Source organism: Numenius arquata, chromosome 11 (assembly GCF_964106895.1).
Source record: "Numenius arquata chromosome 11, bNumArq3.hap1.1, whole genome shotgun sequence".
NCBI classification, from domain to species: Eukaryota; Metazoa; Chordata; class Aves; order Charadriiformes; family Scolopacidae; genus Numenius; species Numenius arquata.
The window spans coordinates 402904-421502 of NC_133586.1; the positions used below are offsets into that span (position 1 = coordinate 402904).

Below are 18599 nucleotides of genomic sequence, written 5' to 3' on the forward strand. Positions count from 1 at the left end.
GTGGGGGGGAGGGGGTGTGTGACCTCGGAGGAGGGGGGACGCACACACACAAAGGAGGGTGTGTGTGTGTGTGTGAGGGGGGGGAACCCCCCCTTCCTGCCCTTGGGGACGGGGAGGGGGGCGGCTGCTCCGCCCCGAGTGGGGTTTGCACCGGTCCCGGTTGGCGGGTAATTTTTTGGCGGGGGTTTGCGACTGGATCCGTGCCCCCCCCATCCCAGCTTCCACACCGGGGCCCGGAGGGGGGGGCGGAATTTGCTCCCGGTCCCGGTTCCACGCGGGGTTTTTGCTCCCGGGTCTGGTCCCGGCGGGGTTTGTTCCCGGTCTAAATCTCTTTATCTCTTCCTCTCCTCTCTTTTTGGGGGGAGGGGGGGGAGAGGGGAAGGGCCATCTGTCAGTCTGGTTTTGGTAAATTTGGCCGAAACCGCGCCAGGGTCCCACGCGGGGTTTTGCTGCCCCCTCCGCAGCCACGTCTGGCCCCCAGAGGGGGTTTGTTCCTGGTCCCGGTCCCGTGTAGCCATATTTGGCCCCCAGAGGAGTTTATTCCTGGTCCACGCGGGGTTTGGCACCCAGGTTGCCCCCCCGAGAGGGTTTTCCACTCGATCCCGGTCCCACGTGGAGTTTTGCAGCCCGGCCTGGCCCCCAGCAGGGTTTGCTCCTGGTCCCGGTCCCATATGGCGTTTTGCAGCCCGGCTGCACCCCGGTCCCGCCCCGGGGGGGTTGTGTTTGCCTCTGGTCCCCGTCCCAGTCCCACATGGGGTTTTGTAGCCAGACTGGGCACCCAGAGGGGTTTGTGCCTGGCCCAGCTCCCACGCAGGGGTTTGCCCCCTGACTTGCACCCGTGTCCACCCCAAGAGGGGTTTGCTCCCATCCCGCGCGGGGTTTTGAACTCCAGCCCGTACCGGGGTCTGGCCCCGCGGGGGTTTGCACCCGGTGCTGGTCCTGGTCTCACGTGGGGCTGGCGCCCGGGTCCCGCCCCACCGGGGCTCTGCGCCCGCTCCCAGTCCCACACCCACAGCAGGGTTTGCACCCTGACCCGCGCCTGGGCTGGCCCTGATGCCACAAACCAGCCCGGACTCCCCCGGGGTTTGTGCCCCGACCTGCGCTTGAGTGGGGTTGCACCCCGACCCGCGCCCGGCCCCGGGCAGGGGAGGCACCCGAGCCCCGACGGGTGGCACCTCGGGTCCCCATGGGACATCTCCCAGTCCCTCAGAGCCGTGGGGCCGGTGCCAGGGGGGCCGGGCTCGCACCCCTCACACCCCACACTGCTCCCCAGATGCCGACAAGCGGATCAAGGTGGCCAACCCGGTGGTGGAGATGGACGGCGACGAGATGACGCGGATCATCTGGGCCTTCATCAAGGAGAAGGTAACGGGGTCCCGCCGGGGGCGCGGGGGGTGTCGCACACGCAGAGCTGGCGGGTGCTGTGCGGGGAACGGGTGGCTGTTGTGCAGGGGACAGTCCCTGCACACTGCCCGTCCTCTTTGTCTGTCCTCTGTCTGTCCGTCCGTCTGTCCGCAGGAAGCAGGTGGTGGGATCAGTGCAGCTTCCGGCAGGACCTGGAAGCAAGAAGGTCCCGGGGGGGGTGACCATCCTGGGCAGCCGGGGCCGGTGCTGGCTGTGCCAGGGTGTACGGTGCTGCTCCTGGGGCACCTCGCACCGTCCCCCCCACTCTGACGCTCTCTCGCCCCCCCCAGCTCATCCTGCCCAATGTGGACGTCCAGCTGAAGTATTTTGACCTCGGGCTGCCCCACCGGGACAAGACGGATGACCAGGTCACCATCGACTCGGCGTTGGCCACCCAGAAGTACAGCGTGGCCGTGAAGTGTGCCACCATCACGCCGGACGAAGCCAGGGTGGAAGGTGGGCAGGGGGCGAGGGCGCTGGTGCCGGCAGCCCCCTGGGGTGTTGAGCCCCCCGTGTGTCCCCTCTGGGCCCCCCCTGCTGGCCTGGGTTTGTGGTGGGTTGGGGGTGCACTGCTGCCTGGGCTGGGGGCCCCGTGCTCAGTGCTGTGCCCCCCCTGGCTCTGGGGTGTTTGGGGGTGCTGGGGGGACCCCGCGGGCGTGGGGTTGGGGACAGACCGCCCTCTGGCCAGTGCTAGTCACGAGCCCGTGCCGGCTGTCCCTCTCCTTGGCTGGCTCTGCAGCGGGGCTCTGGCAGCAGCCCACGGCACGGAGGAGCTGGGGGGGGGAGGCGGGTGATGGGCTGAGGTGACTGCTGGGGTTGTGCCAAGCCAGGGGGGGCGTCACTCGGGGGCCTCACCTCTGCCTGCCCCAGAGTTCAAGCTGAAGAAGATGTGGAAGAGCCCCAATGGCACCATCCGGAACATCCTGGGGGGGACGGTGTTCCGGGAGCCCATCATATGTAAGAACATCCCCCGCCTGGTGCCCGGCTGGACCAAGCCCATCACCATCGGCAGACATGCCCACGGCGACCAGGTGAGCCCTGCGCAGCGGCTCCCTGTGGCGTGGGGGGAGTCTGGCACCTCCTGCCTGACTCTGCCCGACCCTCTGCCCTGTCCCTTGCAGTACAAAGCCACCGACTTCGTGGTGGGCAAGTCTGGGACCTTCAAGATGGTCTTCACACCGAAGGATGGCAGTGGGGCGAAGGAGTGGGAGGTCTACAACTTCCCCGGCGGCGGCGTGGGCATGGGCATGTACAACACAGATGAGGTATCGGGGTGGGCTGGGGACAGCAGGAGGGGTCCATCTGTGGTGGACTTGGTGAGACGGGGGTCCCATGGGGGTCCACGCACTTCTCTTGCAGTCCATCTCAGGCTTCGCTCACAGCTGCTTCCAGTACGCCATCCAGAAGAAGTGGCCTCTCTACATGAGCACCAAGAACACCATCCTCAAGGCCTACGACGGGCGCTTCAAAGACATCTTCCAGGAGATCTTCGATAAGTACGGACTTGGAGGAGCTGGGGCTGCTGGGGGAGAGATCTGCCCCAGGGTGGGGGACTGGCTGCTCCTCCTCGGGGGGGCCATTGCCCTGGGGTGGCACAGCGGGGCACGGCTGACACCTGCCCTGGGCTCCCAGGCACTACAAGACAGAGTTCGACAAGCTGAAGATCTGGTACGAGCACCGGCTCATCGACGACATGGTCGCCCAGGTGCTCAAGTCCTCCGGCGGCTTTGTCTGGGCCTGCAAGAACTACGACGGGGACGTCCAGTCGGACATCCTGGCCCAAGGTGGGGTGGCATGGGGCGGGTTGTGGGCGGTCACCCTCCCTGGGCCACCCTGACCCCCATCCCGCTGCAGGTTTTGGCTCCCTGGGGCTGATGACCTCCGTGCTGGTGTGTCCGGACGGGAAGACCATCGAGGCAGAGGCAGCCCATGGCACCGTCACCCGCCACTACCGGGAGCACCAGAAGGTGGGTGGGCGCTGCCCGCGGGGCGCTGGCCGCACCGGGTGGCCCGTGGCCAGCAGCTGAGCACTCCCTCCGTGCAGGGGCGACCCACCAGCACCAACCCCATTGCCAGCATCTTCGCCTGGACACGTGGCCTGGAGCACCGGGGCAAGCTGGACAGTAACCCGGACCTCATCAAGTGAGCGGGGTGGGGTAGGAGTGTCACTGTGGTCCCCGCTGCGGTGGGGTCCGTGGCACGGGGGTGCCAGCTTTGCTGGAGCCACGCGTGGTGCCACCGTCCCCCAGGTTCTCTCAGACGCTGGAGAAGGTCTGCGTGGAAACGGTGGAGAGCGGGACGATGACGAAGGACCTGGCTGGCTGCATCCATGGCCTGGCCAAGTACGTGTGGCTCGTGGGGCGGAGGGGTGTGGGGCAGCCCCTGGCCACGAAGGCAGCCCGGCTCTGTGGGGTGGCCACGGGCGGCCACATGGTCCCTGGGGACTCGGGGTGGCTATTTATGGCTCGCAGTGGCCACCTCCCATGCCCAGGCAGGGGCCACCTCCCGTGCCCAGTGCTGCCCTGTTGGCCCGGGCTCTGCCTGTGGGGGGGAATCAGGCAGGGACCCCCCTGGCCTGTGGGACCCCCCCCAGCCCCTCTCTCTACCCTCCGCAGCGTGAAGCTGAACGAGCACTTTGTGAACACCACCGACTTCCTGGACGCCATCAAGAACAACCTGGACAAAGCCCTAGGCAAAAAGTAGGGGGTGCAGGAACTGGGGGGGCCACCCAGCCCCGCTGTCACCCCGATGGATGGGGACCCAGCGCCGCCCCCAGCTCGGCTCAGGAACAGTTGAATAATTTTTATAAGCAGTTTTCTTACGAGTGTTTTCAAAGCCTTTCTAACAGGGATGTGTAGGACTTTGGGGGAGGATTGGGGGGGTCCTGTCCCACGCTGACCCATGTACCCCCCCACCCTGTGGTGCCAGCAGCCATTAAACACCTCACCGGCCCACGGCGTGTGGTGGTGGCACGGCTCTCGCGGCGGGGGCAGGGGCCAGCAGCTAAAGAACAGGCGTTTATTAGAATTATTGCTGAACAACTCCGCAATCCCAGGAGATAAAAAAATAACCAAAACACAGTAGGGCTTTGCACAAGGTGGGGGGGGGGGGGGGGCGGGGGCTAAATGCTCTGCGTGAGCAAGGAGCAGGAACACCAGGGAGCCATGCAGCTGGCACGAGCCCCCCCACCTCGTCCTGTGGGGCAGAGCCTGGTGCTGCAGCTGCCCCCCCACGGCAGCAGTGAAGACCCCCATGGCCTGGCACAGCACAGGGTGGGGGGACACACACATCACAGCTTTTTGGTGAGGGGGCTGAGGTAGCCTATGGGGGGGGGGGGGGGGGGGGGGGGGGGCTGCACTGGCTGGCAGCAGACGGGGGGCTGTGGGGAGGGGGTCCTGGCTGGCCACCACTGGCCATCTTGGTCCTGCCCCAAGACTGGAGGAAGTTACTGCCACGGGGTGGGGGGGAGGAGGTGATGACAAGGACGGGGGGCCTAGAGGTCCGAGTGGTGCCACCCCCACCCATTGCCAGCCTGGGGCTTCTGGGGACAGGGGGGGACAGTGCCCTGCCCTGGGGAGCACGGTGGGACACTCAGGTGCTCGCTCAGCCATCTGCAGTGTGTGGGGCAGGGCAATTTGGGGGTCCCAGACCCCCTGCCAGCACCATAGCTCATCCCCAGCTCCTACTGCAGCCCCCCAGGACACACTGGTGCCCGGGGCAGGGCACATGTAGGGGGCAGTGCTCTCTGTGGAAGGAAGGGGGAAAGCCAGGAGGGTGCTCCCAGGCCCTCTTCCCCCCCCTCGCCCCCCCCAGCCCCTGAGAGCGCAGGAGGCAAACCCATATCCCCAGGGCTGTGCTGCCCCACGGAAAGCCTCTTCCCCAGCCCCACAGCAGCTGAGAGGGGTGAGGAGGGGGGTGCCAGCAGCACATTCGGCTGCCCCACAGGGGACAGGACCCCCCCCCTCTGGTCCTCAGTACCCCCCCCGAGCACAATGGCAGCCCCCACCGCTCCCCGCGCACAGACCACACACGTTACACGGGTTTACAAAGCACATTGGTTGAAGGAAACTGAACTCAGTGAAAAGATAAACCCAACCACGCGGCACGTCTGAAAAAAATAAATTACTCTCAAAATACCATCATTTGCTCAAGTTGAACAGGGCTTGCCTTCCTTTAAATACGCCGCAGCCGCTCCGCACCCGCTGCTTCCTCCGAGCTTTGCCATGAGTTTGTAAGAAAATATTCTGATTTGTATGTGCCCCGTGGCCTCGCGCAGGTTGCCACAGCCTTGCCCGTGCCAGCCCGCAGCCGGTGCCAGGGCAGGAGGGACCGCTCTCGCCCGCTGGGGAGATGGGGAAGAGCAAGAAACACAAGCCCTCCCCCCTCCCGCAGGCAGAGGGGTTTCTGCCCCACGGGGCGCTTGTGGGGGGGGGAGCAGGGGGCCGGCCGGGCTGCAGCCCCAGCACAGCCACGGGGGAGGACCCAGGAGGTAGAATAATTAGTAATGCTCGTCATCTTCTGGGACGTGCCTTCCCCCACCCGCAGCTTCAAGTATGGTGGGCGCCAGCGTGCAGGCGGTGGGGGCGGCAGAGGCAGGGTCCCAGCTGGCCCCTGTGCAGTGGGGCAGCAGGAGCAGAGCTGGGGGGGGGGGTCAGTGTGGGGCAGGGGAGCCGCAGGGCTGTCGGTGCCCAGCCCGGCCCCCAGTGATGGCCAGGGTCCGGCAGTAGCCCCCGCTGGACCAGCTCGTTGTGCCCGTGGCCAGCAGTGACCGCTGCCCTGGGCCACCTCCAGCCTCCGCTCCCGCCTTGGCCCCGGCAAAGGTTTTTGGACATCCCTGTTTTCTCCCAAGCCAAGCTCAGCTGGAGCCCCCCCTGGCAGGGGCGGTGGGGCAGGGCTGGCCGGGCACCGCAGCAGCTCCTCTTACCACCCCAAGTCCACGGGGGCCCCCGGCGGCCTCCTCCAGCCTGGGCTACAACATGTTGTAGTACGCCATCTCCTTCATGGCCTGCTCGCTCAGGGCGTGCTCGTCCGGGGGGTTGCCCACCCCCCCGTAACCATAAGAGTTCTCCTCCTCGAAGTCGTCCATCTCCTGCTGCCCGTCCAGCTCGGCGTGGTCAGCCCCGGCCAGGTCCATCATGGGATCTAGGGACACAAGGACAGCCCATAAGTGACCTGCAGGGCCAACAGCACCCTCCTCCCCACGCAGCTCAGGTTTGGACCCCCAGAGCCCCCCAAGGAGCTACAGCTTTGCTTGAGCCACCACTCGTGGGGGCTCTGGGCTCAGAGCATCCCCAGCCGGGATGGGTGGCCAGCAGAGCGCTGCCGGAGTGGGGCCAGCTCCTGTGTGCTCCCCCCATCTGGCGCCTGTGCCCCACACAGGGGTCTGCAGCCCCCGTCCCACCACGGGGGCCGGGGAGGTGAGGAGAAGACAATGGCACGGGGGACAGGCATCGTCCCAGCCCCACGCTTCCACCCCCCGGGCAGCAGCTGCAGCTCGGCTGGGGCAGGAGCGAGTTGTCCGGGGTGGGAAATGAGAAAAGGGCAGGAAGGGGGGATCCTGCTGGGTTCCCCCCAGGATGGGGGGGGTGGGCACGGAGCTGCTGGGGAAATGGAGGGGACGAAGCAGCCAGAGCTTGTCTCCAGCTCCTTTTGTAGGGAGCAGGGTGGTCCCGCTACAAGGCTGCCGGTGGAGTGTCTGTGCTGATGCTGCGCAGGGACCTCCGGGGCAGGAGCACCCCCCGGCCCCCCCAGGGACAAGAACAGCTGCAGTCACCCCTCCCACCCCGCAAAACCCTCCGAGTGAAGCCACAACCACCGCGTCACCAGAGGGCACCATCCTGGCCAGGGATGTGCCAAAGCCTCAACAGCTCCCTGAGGAGCTATTTATTTTAACTTATGCTTTTATGGAGTTCATTTATCTGTATTTGTACCGAGTTTATGAAGCTTAGACCAGCTCTTGCTCGGCACCTTTCCGTGGCCCCTGCAGGGGACAGCTGCTCGAGGATGGAGGGGGGCAGCAGTGTCACCTCTGGGTGCCATGGGGACAAGCATGCCACGGCAGAGCCCGGCTCCCAAAGCCATCACTGAGAACCAGGGGGCCCTGGGGGGGGCCGCAGCCGGGGCAGACACAGTGATGGGCAGCGTCAGGGACCACCCACCAGCCTGCACCCACCTTGGCTGTCCAGGCTGATGTCCATCACCCCGTGCTTGACCTTCATGTGCCGGCTGAGGTTGCCCTTCAGGTTGAACTTGCTGGAGCAGTAGGGACACTTGAAGGGCTTGCTGCCCGCGTGGAGGTGCATGTGGCCCAGCAGGTTGTACATGCGGTTGAAGGACTTCCCGCAGACCTGCGGGCAGTGGGCTGGGGGTCAGCGAGGGTTCTGTCCCCCCCCACCCAGCAGCAGGTGCTGCCACAGGGACAGGGGCTTTTCAGAGCAGACCCCCCCCTCTCCTGAGGCCCCCCATCGCTCCCACCAACTTCCAAGAGTTGAGGGGCTGCTTCCCTCCTCCCGCTCTGCAGTGGGAGGTCTCGGGAATGCCGTGCTGGAACTGCTGGGCACTCCAGCACATCTAGCGCTGGGTCAGAGAGAGGCACTAATTGTCCTCCTTCGTTAGCGGTGCCCTGCTCTGGCTGTGTCAGGATGAGCTGTTTGCCCAAGCGAACAGAGGGAGGCATCACAAAACTGCTTTCCTGTGACTGAGGACTCAGCCCAGCCCCACCGGGTTTCTCTGGGAGCACAGCGCACCAGGGACCGAGCTAACCACCCCCCCAGATCTGCTAAGCCCCCCCGGACCCCTGAACGTACCTTGCATTTGAATGGCTTCACCGGTGAGTGCACAATCATGTGGGTCTTGAGCGTCTGCTTCTGCACGAAGGTCTTGAAGCAGATGTGGCACTGGTAGGGCCGGACGCTGGTGTGGATCAGCATGTGCCGCTTCATGTTGGCCTGCAGCGTGAACTCCCGCCCGCACACCTCGCACTTGAACTCCTTCACGCCCTGCGAAGGGGGGGCAGAGCCGTGGGTGGGGGCCAGAGGGAGCCCAGCGCTGCTGGGGGTCTCCAAACAGACCCCGCGGGAGCTGGGGGCCACCATGCAGAGCAAGGACCTGTGCTCCCCAAGGGTGGTGGGATGGGGTCCTCCTGCTGAGCTGGACCTCGGGGACCGTCAGTGGGCTGGACTCCATCAGCCCCTTCCCTGGAGCACCTCCTGCTCCCCCAGCCCTGCCCCTTCTGCAAGTGCAGAGTGGGCACTACCAAGAGCCTGGGGCCATCCAGGGGCTACCCTGGGGGGCAATTCCCCCCGCCCGGTGCTGCAGCGGGCAGGATCCTGCTCACCTCCAGACACCATCATCTCACCCACCCTGGAAACGCATTGGCAGCACTTGGAAAACCGCTGGAGCGAGAGCAGCTCCACAAAGCGGCGCCCAGGGAAGGAGCTGGCTGGGGAGTGCGGCCAATGTAGGGCAGCCAACCTGGTGTGGGGCACGTTGGAACTCCCCCAGCAGCGTGCAGGAGGTGGGCTGCGGGGAGCAGGGCTGGGCAGGCTCCATAAGCCCAGCTGAGACCCAGCTCCACTCTCCAGCTCCGGCCAATTGCTCCCCCTTGAAAGAACCCCTGGAAAAGGGCAACCCCCTCACTCACGGCCCTCCAGGAGGGGCTGCGGCAGCACCTGGCCAGCGTCCCCCAAATCACCCCGCTGCAGCACCCACAGTAGGTCTGAACCCCTCTCCCTGAGGACGGAAAGCCCCGGGAAGAAGGGAGGCTGGGACGATGCCCTTTCACTGCTCATCAATAACCCTGAGCAAATGCCTACCACGGGTGCCTCTGCCCACCCTCACCCCCCTCCTGCCAGGGCTGGCCGGGGCACCGGAACACCCCTCTCTTCCCCAGCACCGGCACATCTCCTCCGGGCACCCCTACCTTGTGCGTGAGGGAGTGCTGCTTGAGGTGGTGGATCTGGCTGAACTCCATCCCGCACTCGGTGCAGACGAAGGGCCGGACGTTCTGGTGCTTGAGCATGTGGTTCTGCAGCTGGCTGCGGTAGTGGAAGGACTTGCTGCACTCCAGGCACTGGTAGAGCGTGGGGCCCTGGTGCGTGGAGAGGTGCCGCTTCAGCTGGGTGAGGGTGGAGAAGTCCAGCCCGCACTCCACGCAGACGTGGCAGCGGCCGCTCTCGTGCTTCACCTCGTGGGCCTTCAGCTCGCTGGGGTAGGCGAAGCCCCGGCCGCAGAAGCGGCAGCTGTAGGGCTTGATGTCGGTGTGCAGCAGCATGTGCCGCTTGAGGTGGCTGGTCTGGGTGAAGGCTTTGCTGCAGACCTCGCACTTGTGGGGCCGGGTGCCCTGGTGGGTCAGCAGGTGGGTCTGCAGGTGGCTGGGCTGCTTGAAGAGCTTGTTGCAGTGGGGGCAGGAATGGGGCTTGATGCCGTTGTGGCCCAGGATGTGGGTCACCAGGTTGTACTTGGAGGTGTAGGACTTCTCGCACATGCGGCACTGCCAGCGCTTCTGCCGGTCGCCCGCCTCCACCAGGTAGGAGTCGTCGATCTGCACGTTGATGTCCAGCCGGTCCAGCTGCGCCTTCTTGTTGCGCTCGCTGGTGGCCCCCGCCGCCTCCCCCTCCACCTCCCCCACCTCCTGCCAGCCGAAGCCCCCCTCGCTCTTCACGGGCTCGGGGGAGGCCGGTGCGGGGGCCTCCACCTCCCCGGGGGACGGGGCGCCCGTCTCCAAGGGGCACTGGGTGCGCGGGGCCCCGGCGGTGCCACCCTCCGGGTGGGCGTCCCCACGGCGGCGCTGGGCACCCTCGGGCTGCTGGCGTGGGTGCCGGCGCAGGTGCCGCAGCCGCCGGGGCTTCCTGCCGAAGGCACCCAGGTCGATCATCGTCATGGCGCTGCTCTGCACCGTCGGCTCCGGGCTGGGCTCCTGCGGGGGGGGGCTCGGGTGGCCACGCTGCTGCTCGCCCTCCTCATCCCCGGGGACGGGCATTTCGTACGGCGCCTCGTCTTCCGCCTCCGCCTTCTCGCACTTGACCTTGGGCACCAGCCTCACCGGAGGCCGCTTCCTCCTCCGGGCGTGCTTCTCCAGGGAGGACTCGGCCTCCAAGGCATCCTCCTCCTGCCCGTCCCCCGGCGCCTGCCCCTCGCCCTCCAGCTCCCCAGGCTCCGCTGCGGCGGCGTCCGGCAGGTCCCCTCCCAGCCCCGGGAAGAAGCCGGCGGGGCTGACGGTGGCCCCCAGCAGCTCATTCTCGGACACCAAGCCCAGAACCGCCGCCTGCGCCAGGGACAGCACCACCACCGCCTCCGTCTGCGTCCCGCACTCGGTGAAGCGATCCATCTCTCGCCGCTTGCCTACGCTGTCATGGCTGGGGAGGGAAAGAGATGGCCGTTAGCCCTGCCGGAGCCCCCGCCACCACACAGACACTGGGGACGCCGCTCCAGGAGGGGCTCGTTCCAGCCATCACCCCTTGCCTTATCACCGTCCCCAGAGTGGGTCTCTGGCACCACGTGCCCCAGGATGTGGGTCCCCAGGGATCTCAGCTGCAGGGGGGACCAGGGAGCCAGGCTGTGGAGGGGAAGCTCGGCTCTCTGTCTGCTGTCAGCCTTTCTGGACGGGCTACTGAACCCCAAGGCCGAGGTCTGGCTCCCCACAAGCCCGAGAGCTCCCCGGCAGCGACTCACAGGGACAGGAGCCCGTGCAGTTCGGGGACCAGCCAAGATAAGCCGAACGTGCCACTGTGCTCCTTGGGGGAGCAAGAAGTGGCGGTGAAGGGCATGGGGAGGATCCAGAGCCCAAACCCTCCTCGTTGGGAACATCTAGAAAGTGGCCAGACCGCCTGGCTCACAAGCCCAAGTGAAGGGCACGGCAGAGGCTCCCCTTGGCTCAGTGCCGGTGCCTTTGGCACGCTCAGCCGTGGAAGCCCGAGCTTCCCTGGGGCACAGGAGGCAGCTCAGGGTCCGGCTGCGCTGGTGGCCCACGAGCCCCTCGCTGCTCCCACCGCCCCTGCCCTGTGACAGCCGGGCCCTAGCGTCACCTCCCCTGCCTGCCCCGTCCTCTCCCCGCCACGGCCACCGCCTCCTCTCCCCTTTGCTTTCAGTAGCGCCTTTCGGCAGCCGCTCTGCCCCAGCCATGAGCGCGGCAGGTTCCCGCAGCATTTCCTCAGGGGTCACCGGTGGGTACAGGTGGGACCACAGCAAACTCATGGGGGCCGCAGCTCCAGCAGCAAAAGTCAAAAGACAAATGAGCAGAAACCCCCACATTCCCACCAAAGCAGTGTGACCAGCGTGGGAACGGCCGCAGGGAGGGACGAGGCCCTTCTGAAGAGCCAACGTTCCTCACCAGGCAGATGGAGCCTGCGCTGGCTCTACCAGCCCTTTCTGGAGAGCAGCTGGCCAGCAATCCGAGGAATTGCGGCCATAAACAGCCCGGGAATGTGGGACAGCAAAGCACCGAGGAGCTACTGCACCGAGGAAAGCGGGGCAGGCACCACCACACCTCAGGGACACCGCTCCACCATCCAGCCCTTGGGGACTGAGGCTGGGAAACAGGGAAGGGAGAGCATCAGACACACAAACCGGGGCGAAACGCGCAGCGGGAGAGACGGGAAGGGTGGGCAGGTCGGCCAGGAGGGCAGATTATGTGCTTTGTTTTGTTTTGTGAGGATTAAACCAACACCTTGAGAACATGCTCACGCTTGGCTCACCCATGCCCAGAGGCCCGACAGCCCTGTGCCCACCCCACAGCGGACGGGGCAGCGTCCTGGGGGGATGCAGAGCCCAGAGCAGCGGTGCCTGACTCCCCCGGGCCCAGCCAGCCCGGGACCCCCATGGACGGGTGCAGCACAGGGACCCCCACAGCCTCCCCCCAGCAGCCCTGGGGTGGCCGGCAATGCTGGGCTTGGAGAGCCACCACCAGAGGAAAGCCAGGAGGCCACCGCTTCCCCCCGCAGTGAAGAACGTTCTTCCAAATACAATTATTTCTGCAGCTACAACAAAGAGAAATCCTGCGGGGGAGGTAAAGCCGGAATAAACTCTAAACCAGGTTACGGCGCAGTCCCGGGAGGACCCGCATGGCGCGGGGGGGGGGGGGAACCCTGGGCTAAACCCCCCACTGCCAGGTCATCGTCCCCACGGCTCTCCCCGCGGACCCCACACAGCCCCCCGCAGGGTCCCGCCGGTCCCGGGGCAGGGACGGGAGCCCCGTTCCGGAGCACATGGCCGGGAACGGCGGGGAGGGGGGACGAGGGGGCGCCAGCCCCCGGCGCGGAACCGGGGAGAAACCCCGCGGCAGCAGGCAGGGGGAAGATGGAGAGGAGGAAGATGCGGGGGGAGGAGGAGGAAGAGGAAGATGAGGGGGAGAAGGGGGAGGGGGAGTGCGGAGGCAGCGAAACAAAGCGAGGAGCGGGGGAGGGCGGCGGCGGGAGGAGGAGGAGGGGTAGGAGGAAGGATGGGGAGGAAGAGGAGGGAGCAGCCGGCGCGCAACGCCCGGCCCCAGGGCAGCCCCTCGCCGGCCGGGACCCCCCTTTCCCGGGGGGGAGAACCCAGGCTGACCGACCCCTCGGCCCATCGCCCGGGCAGCTGCGGTGTTCATCCTCCTCTTCCTCCCGGGGGGACCTGCCGGAGGGCGCCCCCTACCCCCGGGCCGGGCTCGGTGCTCCCTGAGGGAGCATCCCTGAGGAGCGGCGCTGCCAGGGAAAACACGGCGCACCCCCGCACGGACACCCCTGCGTTTGCCAGGGCTGGAGCCATTCCCGCTTCCCCGCTCTTGTCCCTCGAACCGGCAACGTGCCTGTCCCTCGCCACCGAGCACCCACCCTGCCCCACATCCAGGGACCCTGCCCCGCATCCAGAGCCTAGTCCCAAGCGGACACCGGCCAGGGGCTTCAATGACAGGCAGAGCCAAGGCAGAGGTGAGCAGCAGTTTCCCGGAAGGAGCCTGCGAGCAACACGTCCTTTGGGCATCTGCTAACGTAATTCCTGCTGGAACTGAGGAAGCTGAAGTCAAGATCCCGCTCCCTGGGGTCTCAGCCTGGCCAGGGACACGGGGGGTCCCTGTGCCCTACCCTGGCAAGGGGAGCTGGAGGGGCCGGGAGGCAGGGAAAGCCACCTGATTCCATTTTCCTCCTTGGTTTGGGGCACGGTTTCTATTTCCACATACACTGGATGTCTCCTCCAGTCCAGTTAAGGTCTTGCTTTTCCCGAGGATTTCTCCACAGACAGGACATCAAACACCCACACACCTCCTCCTGTGGTGGCGTGGTGTCACTCCAGCTCCCGGCAGGGACAGGAGGGCACCGCTGGATCCTGCTCCCCATGGCACGTCCCCCACAAGGACAGCACAGGAGCTGGAGGGCCCCACAGCCAGCCAGGGGTGGATGAGGGGACACGGGACGGGACCCAACCGTTCTGTTCCCACCACGGAGGGGTCAGCTGGAGGCCCCCCCCTGCACAGCTCGAGGTCTTTGCCCCCCAGCACAAGCACCACAAGGTGAGGAAGCTGAACGACACGCTCATATGCACTCTGGAGAGCAGCACCAACATGCTTTAAAAACAACTACCCTAAACCAGAGGCTTTTAGAAGAAAGTAAACAGGGGATTCTGCTCCAGGGCACTCCTAGAGAGGGAATGAGCTCCGCTCCTCTGGGCCCTCGGTAGGAAAATAAAAGCCTCGTGTTACACAAATCACTCTCCGCACTTGTCTCCATCGAGCGCACGAGCCCTGGTGTGGGAGAAACGGAGCCTCGCTGTTCGGGAGGAGCTCTGCTGTTCAGGACAGAGAGGCTGGGGGGGGCCGGGGGGGCCGCGGCCGCAGCTGCACAAACACCCAGGGAGAAGCGGGGAACGGGACAGATGATTCTCTTTCACTTCTCACTCTCACTTCCCCCTTCAGCCTCCTCGGGTCTCGCAGGCCGGGCTGGAAACGCTGTTTCCCAACACACCGGCGAGTGAGGCCGGGTCACGTCTTCCATCTCCCCCAGGAAACACCCCGACAGCCCTCGGGGGGCAGAGCATCACCCGGACCTCTGCTCTCCGCTTCCAGCCTCACTCAAGAAGCCACTGATTTCTTCAAATCTCTTCTCGGAGCGATCTCTCCGCGCCCTGCCGTCACCCAGCAGCGACAGAGCAGCTCCGGGAAGGCTCTTGCCTCCCCGTGCTCCTCCGCTCACCCCGTCCTGCCCTCGGGCTGTCCCCTCTCTGGGGACAAAGCCCGTTTCTGTTCCGGTGGGTGCGACGCTGAGAACCGTTTCTGAGGAAGAGCTGTGAGAGCTGCCGTGAAGAGGCACCCGCACCGCAGCGCCACGGGCCGGGGTCCCGGCTCGGCCGCAGGTACTGAGTTTTTAAACACTCGTGGCATTGCGGAATCACCCCGTTTTTGCAGCGTCCCACCCCCCAGCCCGAGGGGACGGGCCCTTCTGGGGGGTGCTGTGTCACACGCTGCTGGGGAGGGGTCTGCTCCCCTTCAGCCCCCTGCTCCATCCCTCACCGTGACACGTCTCCGCGCTGACAATGGTCCTAAGCCCCTTTTCCAACTACTTTTTTTTGTAGGTTCGGCTCATCCCTCCATCCCACCTCTCAGGCCATGAAAGCAGAACGTCAGTCAAATGTGTCTCAGTACCCATCTCAGCAGCAACACACGAGCAGCTCCTCTTCCCCCCCCGAGCCCGAGTCTCCAGACCCTTCCCACGGCAGGTTTCCACTCACCAAACTCGTCCGTCCCCGCATGTTCCGTAGCCGGGGACTGAGCCCTCCTCCGGCCTTAAACCAAAACCTTTGGCTCAGGTGCTCTCCGGCTCGTTTGCCGATGGAGACACTTGCCTGCCCATGGAGTTACATGGACACACTTGTTGGCATCCCCTCCAAGCACTCCCGGTCCCCTCCCACGTGTCCCCCCTGGCCCCCATCCCTTCTCCCACGCCGCGGGAAGGACCCACCGGGGCCAGCGTCTCCCATCCCTGCTCCTCCGGGGGTTGTGAAATTGAGTTCTCTTTCAGCATTTCTCCTCCCACTCCTGGGAGGTTTTTGTCTCCGTGCAATCTCTCTTCTCCTCCCGTCTTTCCCGACGCCGCTGGGGAGAGTCAGGCTCTGCCCCGGCACATCCCTGTGGCTCCTGCCCGCCTCGGCCACCCCCCCGGACCCTCCTCACTCACCTCCTTAAAATAGTTCTTTTTTTTAACATAGCTTTCACTTCCTTATGTGATTTTACTTCTCTTTACCTCTCTTGCTTCACCTTTAACCACCCAAACCCCTCTCACCTGGGACCTCTCCCCCCAGAGGGGTCCCCTCCTGCAGCAGCGTTTGGCCCAACCGCATCCCCCCCCCAGCTTCCTGCCGGATCCCAGATCTCCCCAGACCAAAAGCCATCCATCTCTGGACACTTTTCCCTTCCCTTTGCTCTCTTAATTCCCTGGGTCTCACCCAGCTGCTCCCAACCAGCTCCACCACCTTGCACCACCATCCCCCCCAGGCCTCCCAGCCCCTCAGACATCACCCACCCGCTCGGAACACAAGACTCCAGGTAATCCTGAACGGAGCAGCCAAAAAAAGCTCCATCTGATTCATAAAAGCCTGTCGGGTGCACACAAACAAGGTTTGGCTACAACATCCCAGATCTGAGGGGGGACACCAGAGATAAAGGACCACCCGTTCGCTGGATGGAGCCCCTGAAGATGCCCTGCAAGGGACCACAGCCCCCCCGCACCTCACCGAGCACCTCTCCCCCCTGCCGAGGTGCCAATTATCACAGAGACCCTCATTTCCTCTGGGGCTCCAGTTCCCCATTGAATTGGAGCCCTTCTCTCCGCTGCTCCCTCCACCAGCCCCAGGTTCCACCACCAAACTTCCCCCAGCCCTTCCCGCAGGAGAGGGAGTCACAGGCAGCCCAAATCCCAAGGGTCTGTACAATTTACCTCTCACAGCCTTCCCGAGGAGCAGGGACCACCCCCTGCCAGGGCCACAGAAGCCCCCCCCATCTTATCTCTGCCCCGTCAGAGGGCAAGTGCCGGCACATGAGCAGGTGCCGGGTCCCAGCTGGTACCAGCAGCAGCAGCTTATCTCGCCCCACAAACCCCACCGCAAGCAGGGGGGGGACCTTCGGGATCGTTTCCAGCTGAAAGAAAATCAGTGGTGCCACCTGAGCAGGGCCACAGGTGTCCCGGGGGAGGGGGGCAGAGAGCCCCCCTCTGAGAGCTCCTCGCCTTTCACCCTGCGAGTCCCGGGGCTGCGGGACCCCAACCCCATCCCAGGGGAGCACCCCCCACACCTGAGCTCTGGGGGGCTCCCACCCCACGGAATGCGCCGTCAGGGCTGGGGGGCTGCCGGACCCCCCATTGCAGGTGCCCTTTGTGGGACCCCCATTGCGGGAGCCCCTTTGTGTTTATATTACAGAATAAATACATTATTATATTATATTATAATATTATATATAACATTATATAAGAATAGTTAATATAATAGATAATATAATAAAATTATACTATATTATGTGTATATTATATTTATAGCCACCAAGTTACTGGCAAGGGAAAAAGCAATCTTTTCCAAATACCTGGAAATCGCTGTTTTTGCAGAATAAAGGTCTTTGGACCACAAAGCTGCCCGGTGCCCCCCCATCGCCAGCCCAGGGATGCGGGAGCAGCCGGTGCCTTCAGGACCTTCCCAGGACCCTTCAGAGGGTCCCCACGGCAGGACCCCCTCTGAAGAGCCCCCCCACCCGCTGAAGGTGCCCCCGGGGGGGGTCGCAGGTGCCCCACAGCTCTTGGGGCATGGGGGGCAGACACGGCGGCACAGGGACCCTACAGAGCTGCCCGAGGAAAAATGGGGGCTGGAGACCCAGCCTGGGTGACGCTGGGGGGTGATCTTGTAGGGGGAGGAGGCTTTAAAACTTTTCAACAACTTTTAACAGAAAATGGCCTACCAACAGACCTGTAATATTTGTGAGAATACCTTTGATTTTGTTTCTCTTCCTTTCTTAAAAGAACTTTTCATTTAAATTTAATAAAGGAAAAATCAGTCTTTCATCTTTTTTTTTTTTGTGGTTTTCACATAAAGCTCCTCAAAGCACCCACAAAACTTCTAAACAGGAAAATTGTTTTCCCTGAAAATCACAACAAACAACTAAAATTGTTCATAAAACCCGGTCCGGAGCATTTGCCCCGCACCAGGGTGGAAGATTTACCAGTTCATCGCGGTTTCACTGAACGCAGGGATGGGGCTGAGGGCGGGAGGGATGGGGGGGGTCTCCCATGGGAGCCACCACCGCGTCCCCACGCCACAGGGTCTGTCCGGGGGGAGGGACATGCTGTGTCCGGGCTCGGACCCCGGGCATACCTGGGCCCCAGCTCAGCCCTGGGTATGGCTTCAGCCTCCCCCCCCTACTTCTGCCCCCCAAAACCCTGTGTCTCGCCTCGTGGCTGCCATCGACACGGACCCACGGGAGCGGAAAAAACTCTTTCATTTTGAAAAAAATCAAAACAATTCTAAAATTACTTCAATCAGCACCTCCACGTTAGACATTAGCTCCATTTTTTAAGGAAAACTTTTCTTAATGACTTCTCTAGAAATAAGAAAAAAAAAGCTACTTATTTGAAGTTGCTCAGGAAGCAGAACTGCTGCCGTCAGCCTTGGAGGCGCCTTCTGACACGGAGAGACGTGTGTGATGCCATGAGCATCACGCGGAGTGGTTCTGGGGGGAGGAATTACCGTCTTTGGGGGCTCTGATTTTAAAAAAATCCCAACGGACACAACCTACAATTAGCAGCATGATACGGATAATGTTTTTGAGTAAGACCAGGCGGAAAAGGCAGTTGGGGAAAAGGACAACTTCAGGCCCCTGGGACAGACCACGTCTCGGGAAAGGAGCAGCACCCGCTTGGTCAGGTCACCTTAAAGCCTCCCCCAAAGGATCTGTTGATGTGTCTTTACCCCAACCATTATGTCCATCGGTGAGAAGTAAATATTTATGTTTATAGCCAACAGGTTATTGAAAAAGGAATGTTTTCCAAATAACTGAAAATCACCATTTCTGCAGAATAAATGTGCCCCGAGCATGAAGCCGCCTGGTGCCCCCCATCGCCAGCCCAGGGATGGGGGAGCAACCAGTGCCTTCGGGACCTTCCCAGGGACCAGTCGAAGCTGCTGAGCCCCAAACTCTCCCCGGGCTTTGCAGTGACACCCACAGAGTCACGGAAGGTTCCACCCTGCAGCCC

At 63.9% G+C, this 18599-nt stretch overlaps 2 protein-coding genes across 3 annotated transcripts in view; one reads left to right on the plus strand and one right to left on the minus strand.

The window, feature by feature from the left end:
- Positions 1 to 4464, plus strand: part of IDH2 (isocitrate dehydrogenase (NADP(+)) 2) — an 8890-nt gene extending 4426 nt beyond the window's left edge. Inside the window, exons 2-11 of one of the 2 annotated variants that reach the window (XM_074156355.1) lie at positions 1274 to 1365; positions 1695 to 1860; positions 2275 to 2435; positions 2526 to 2669; positions 2764 to 2900; positions 3037 to 3188; positions 3259 to 3371; positions 3449 to 3546; positions 3654 to 3746; positions 4020 to 4464. In XM_074156355.1, coding sequence (XP_074012456.1) covers positions 1315 to 1365; positions 1695 to 1860; positions 2275 to 2435; positions 2526 to 2669; positions 2764 to 2900; positions 3037 to 3188; positions 3259 to 3371; positions 3449 to 3546; positions 3654 to 3746; positions 4020 to 4107 — 1203 coding nt within the window. In that variant the 5' untranslated portion in view covers positions 1274 to 1314 and the 3' untranslated portion in view covers positions 4108 to 4464. Of the gene's footprint in view, positions 1 to 1273; positions 1366 to 1694; positions 1861 to 2274; positions 2436 to 2525; positions 2670 to 2763; positions 2901 to 3036; positions 3189 to 3258; positions 3372 to 3448; positions 3547 to 3653; positions 3747 to 4019 lie in introns of those variants that run through there. The other variant, XM_074156354.1, reaches the window with a different exon arrangement.
- Positions 4465 to 6373: 1909 nt separating this feature from the next.
- Positions 6374 to 10762, minus strand: ZNF710 (zinc finger protein 710). Its single transcript, XM_074156456.1, has 4 exons — positions 9326 to 10762; positions 8211 to 8402; positions 7577 to 7751; positions 6374 to 6546 (listed from the first exon to the last, which is right to left on the minus strand). Exons 1-4 carry the CDS (start codon positions 10730 to 10732, stop codon positions 6374 to 6376), a joined length of 1947 nt encoding a protein of 648 aa, XP_074012557.1. The 5' UTR covers positions 10733 to 10762.
- Between the last annotated feature and the right edge of the window lie 7837 nt (positions 10763 to 18599).

Excerpts from the sequence above, each read along its gene's own strand:
- ZNF710 (XM_074156456.1), bottom strand. The coding sequence starts at position 10,732 with ATGGATCGCTTCACCGAGTGCGGGACGCAGACGGAGGCGGTGGTGGTG. Across the intron at positions 8,403-9,325 it reads AGCACTCCCTCACGCACAAG|GGCGTGAAGGAGTTCAAGTG; the intron begins GTAGGGGTGCCC and ends CCCCCTTCGCAG. Across the intron at positions 7,752-8,210 it reads TGAAGCCATTCAAATGCAAG|GTCTGCGGGAAGTCCTTCAA; the intron begins GTACGTTCAGGG and ends CACTGCCCGCAG.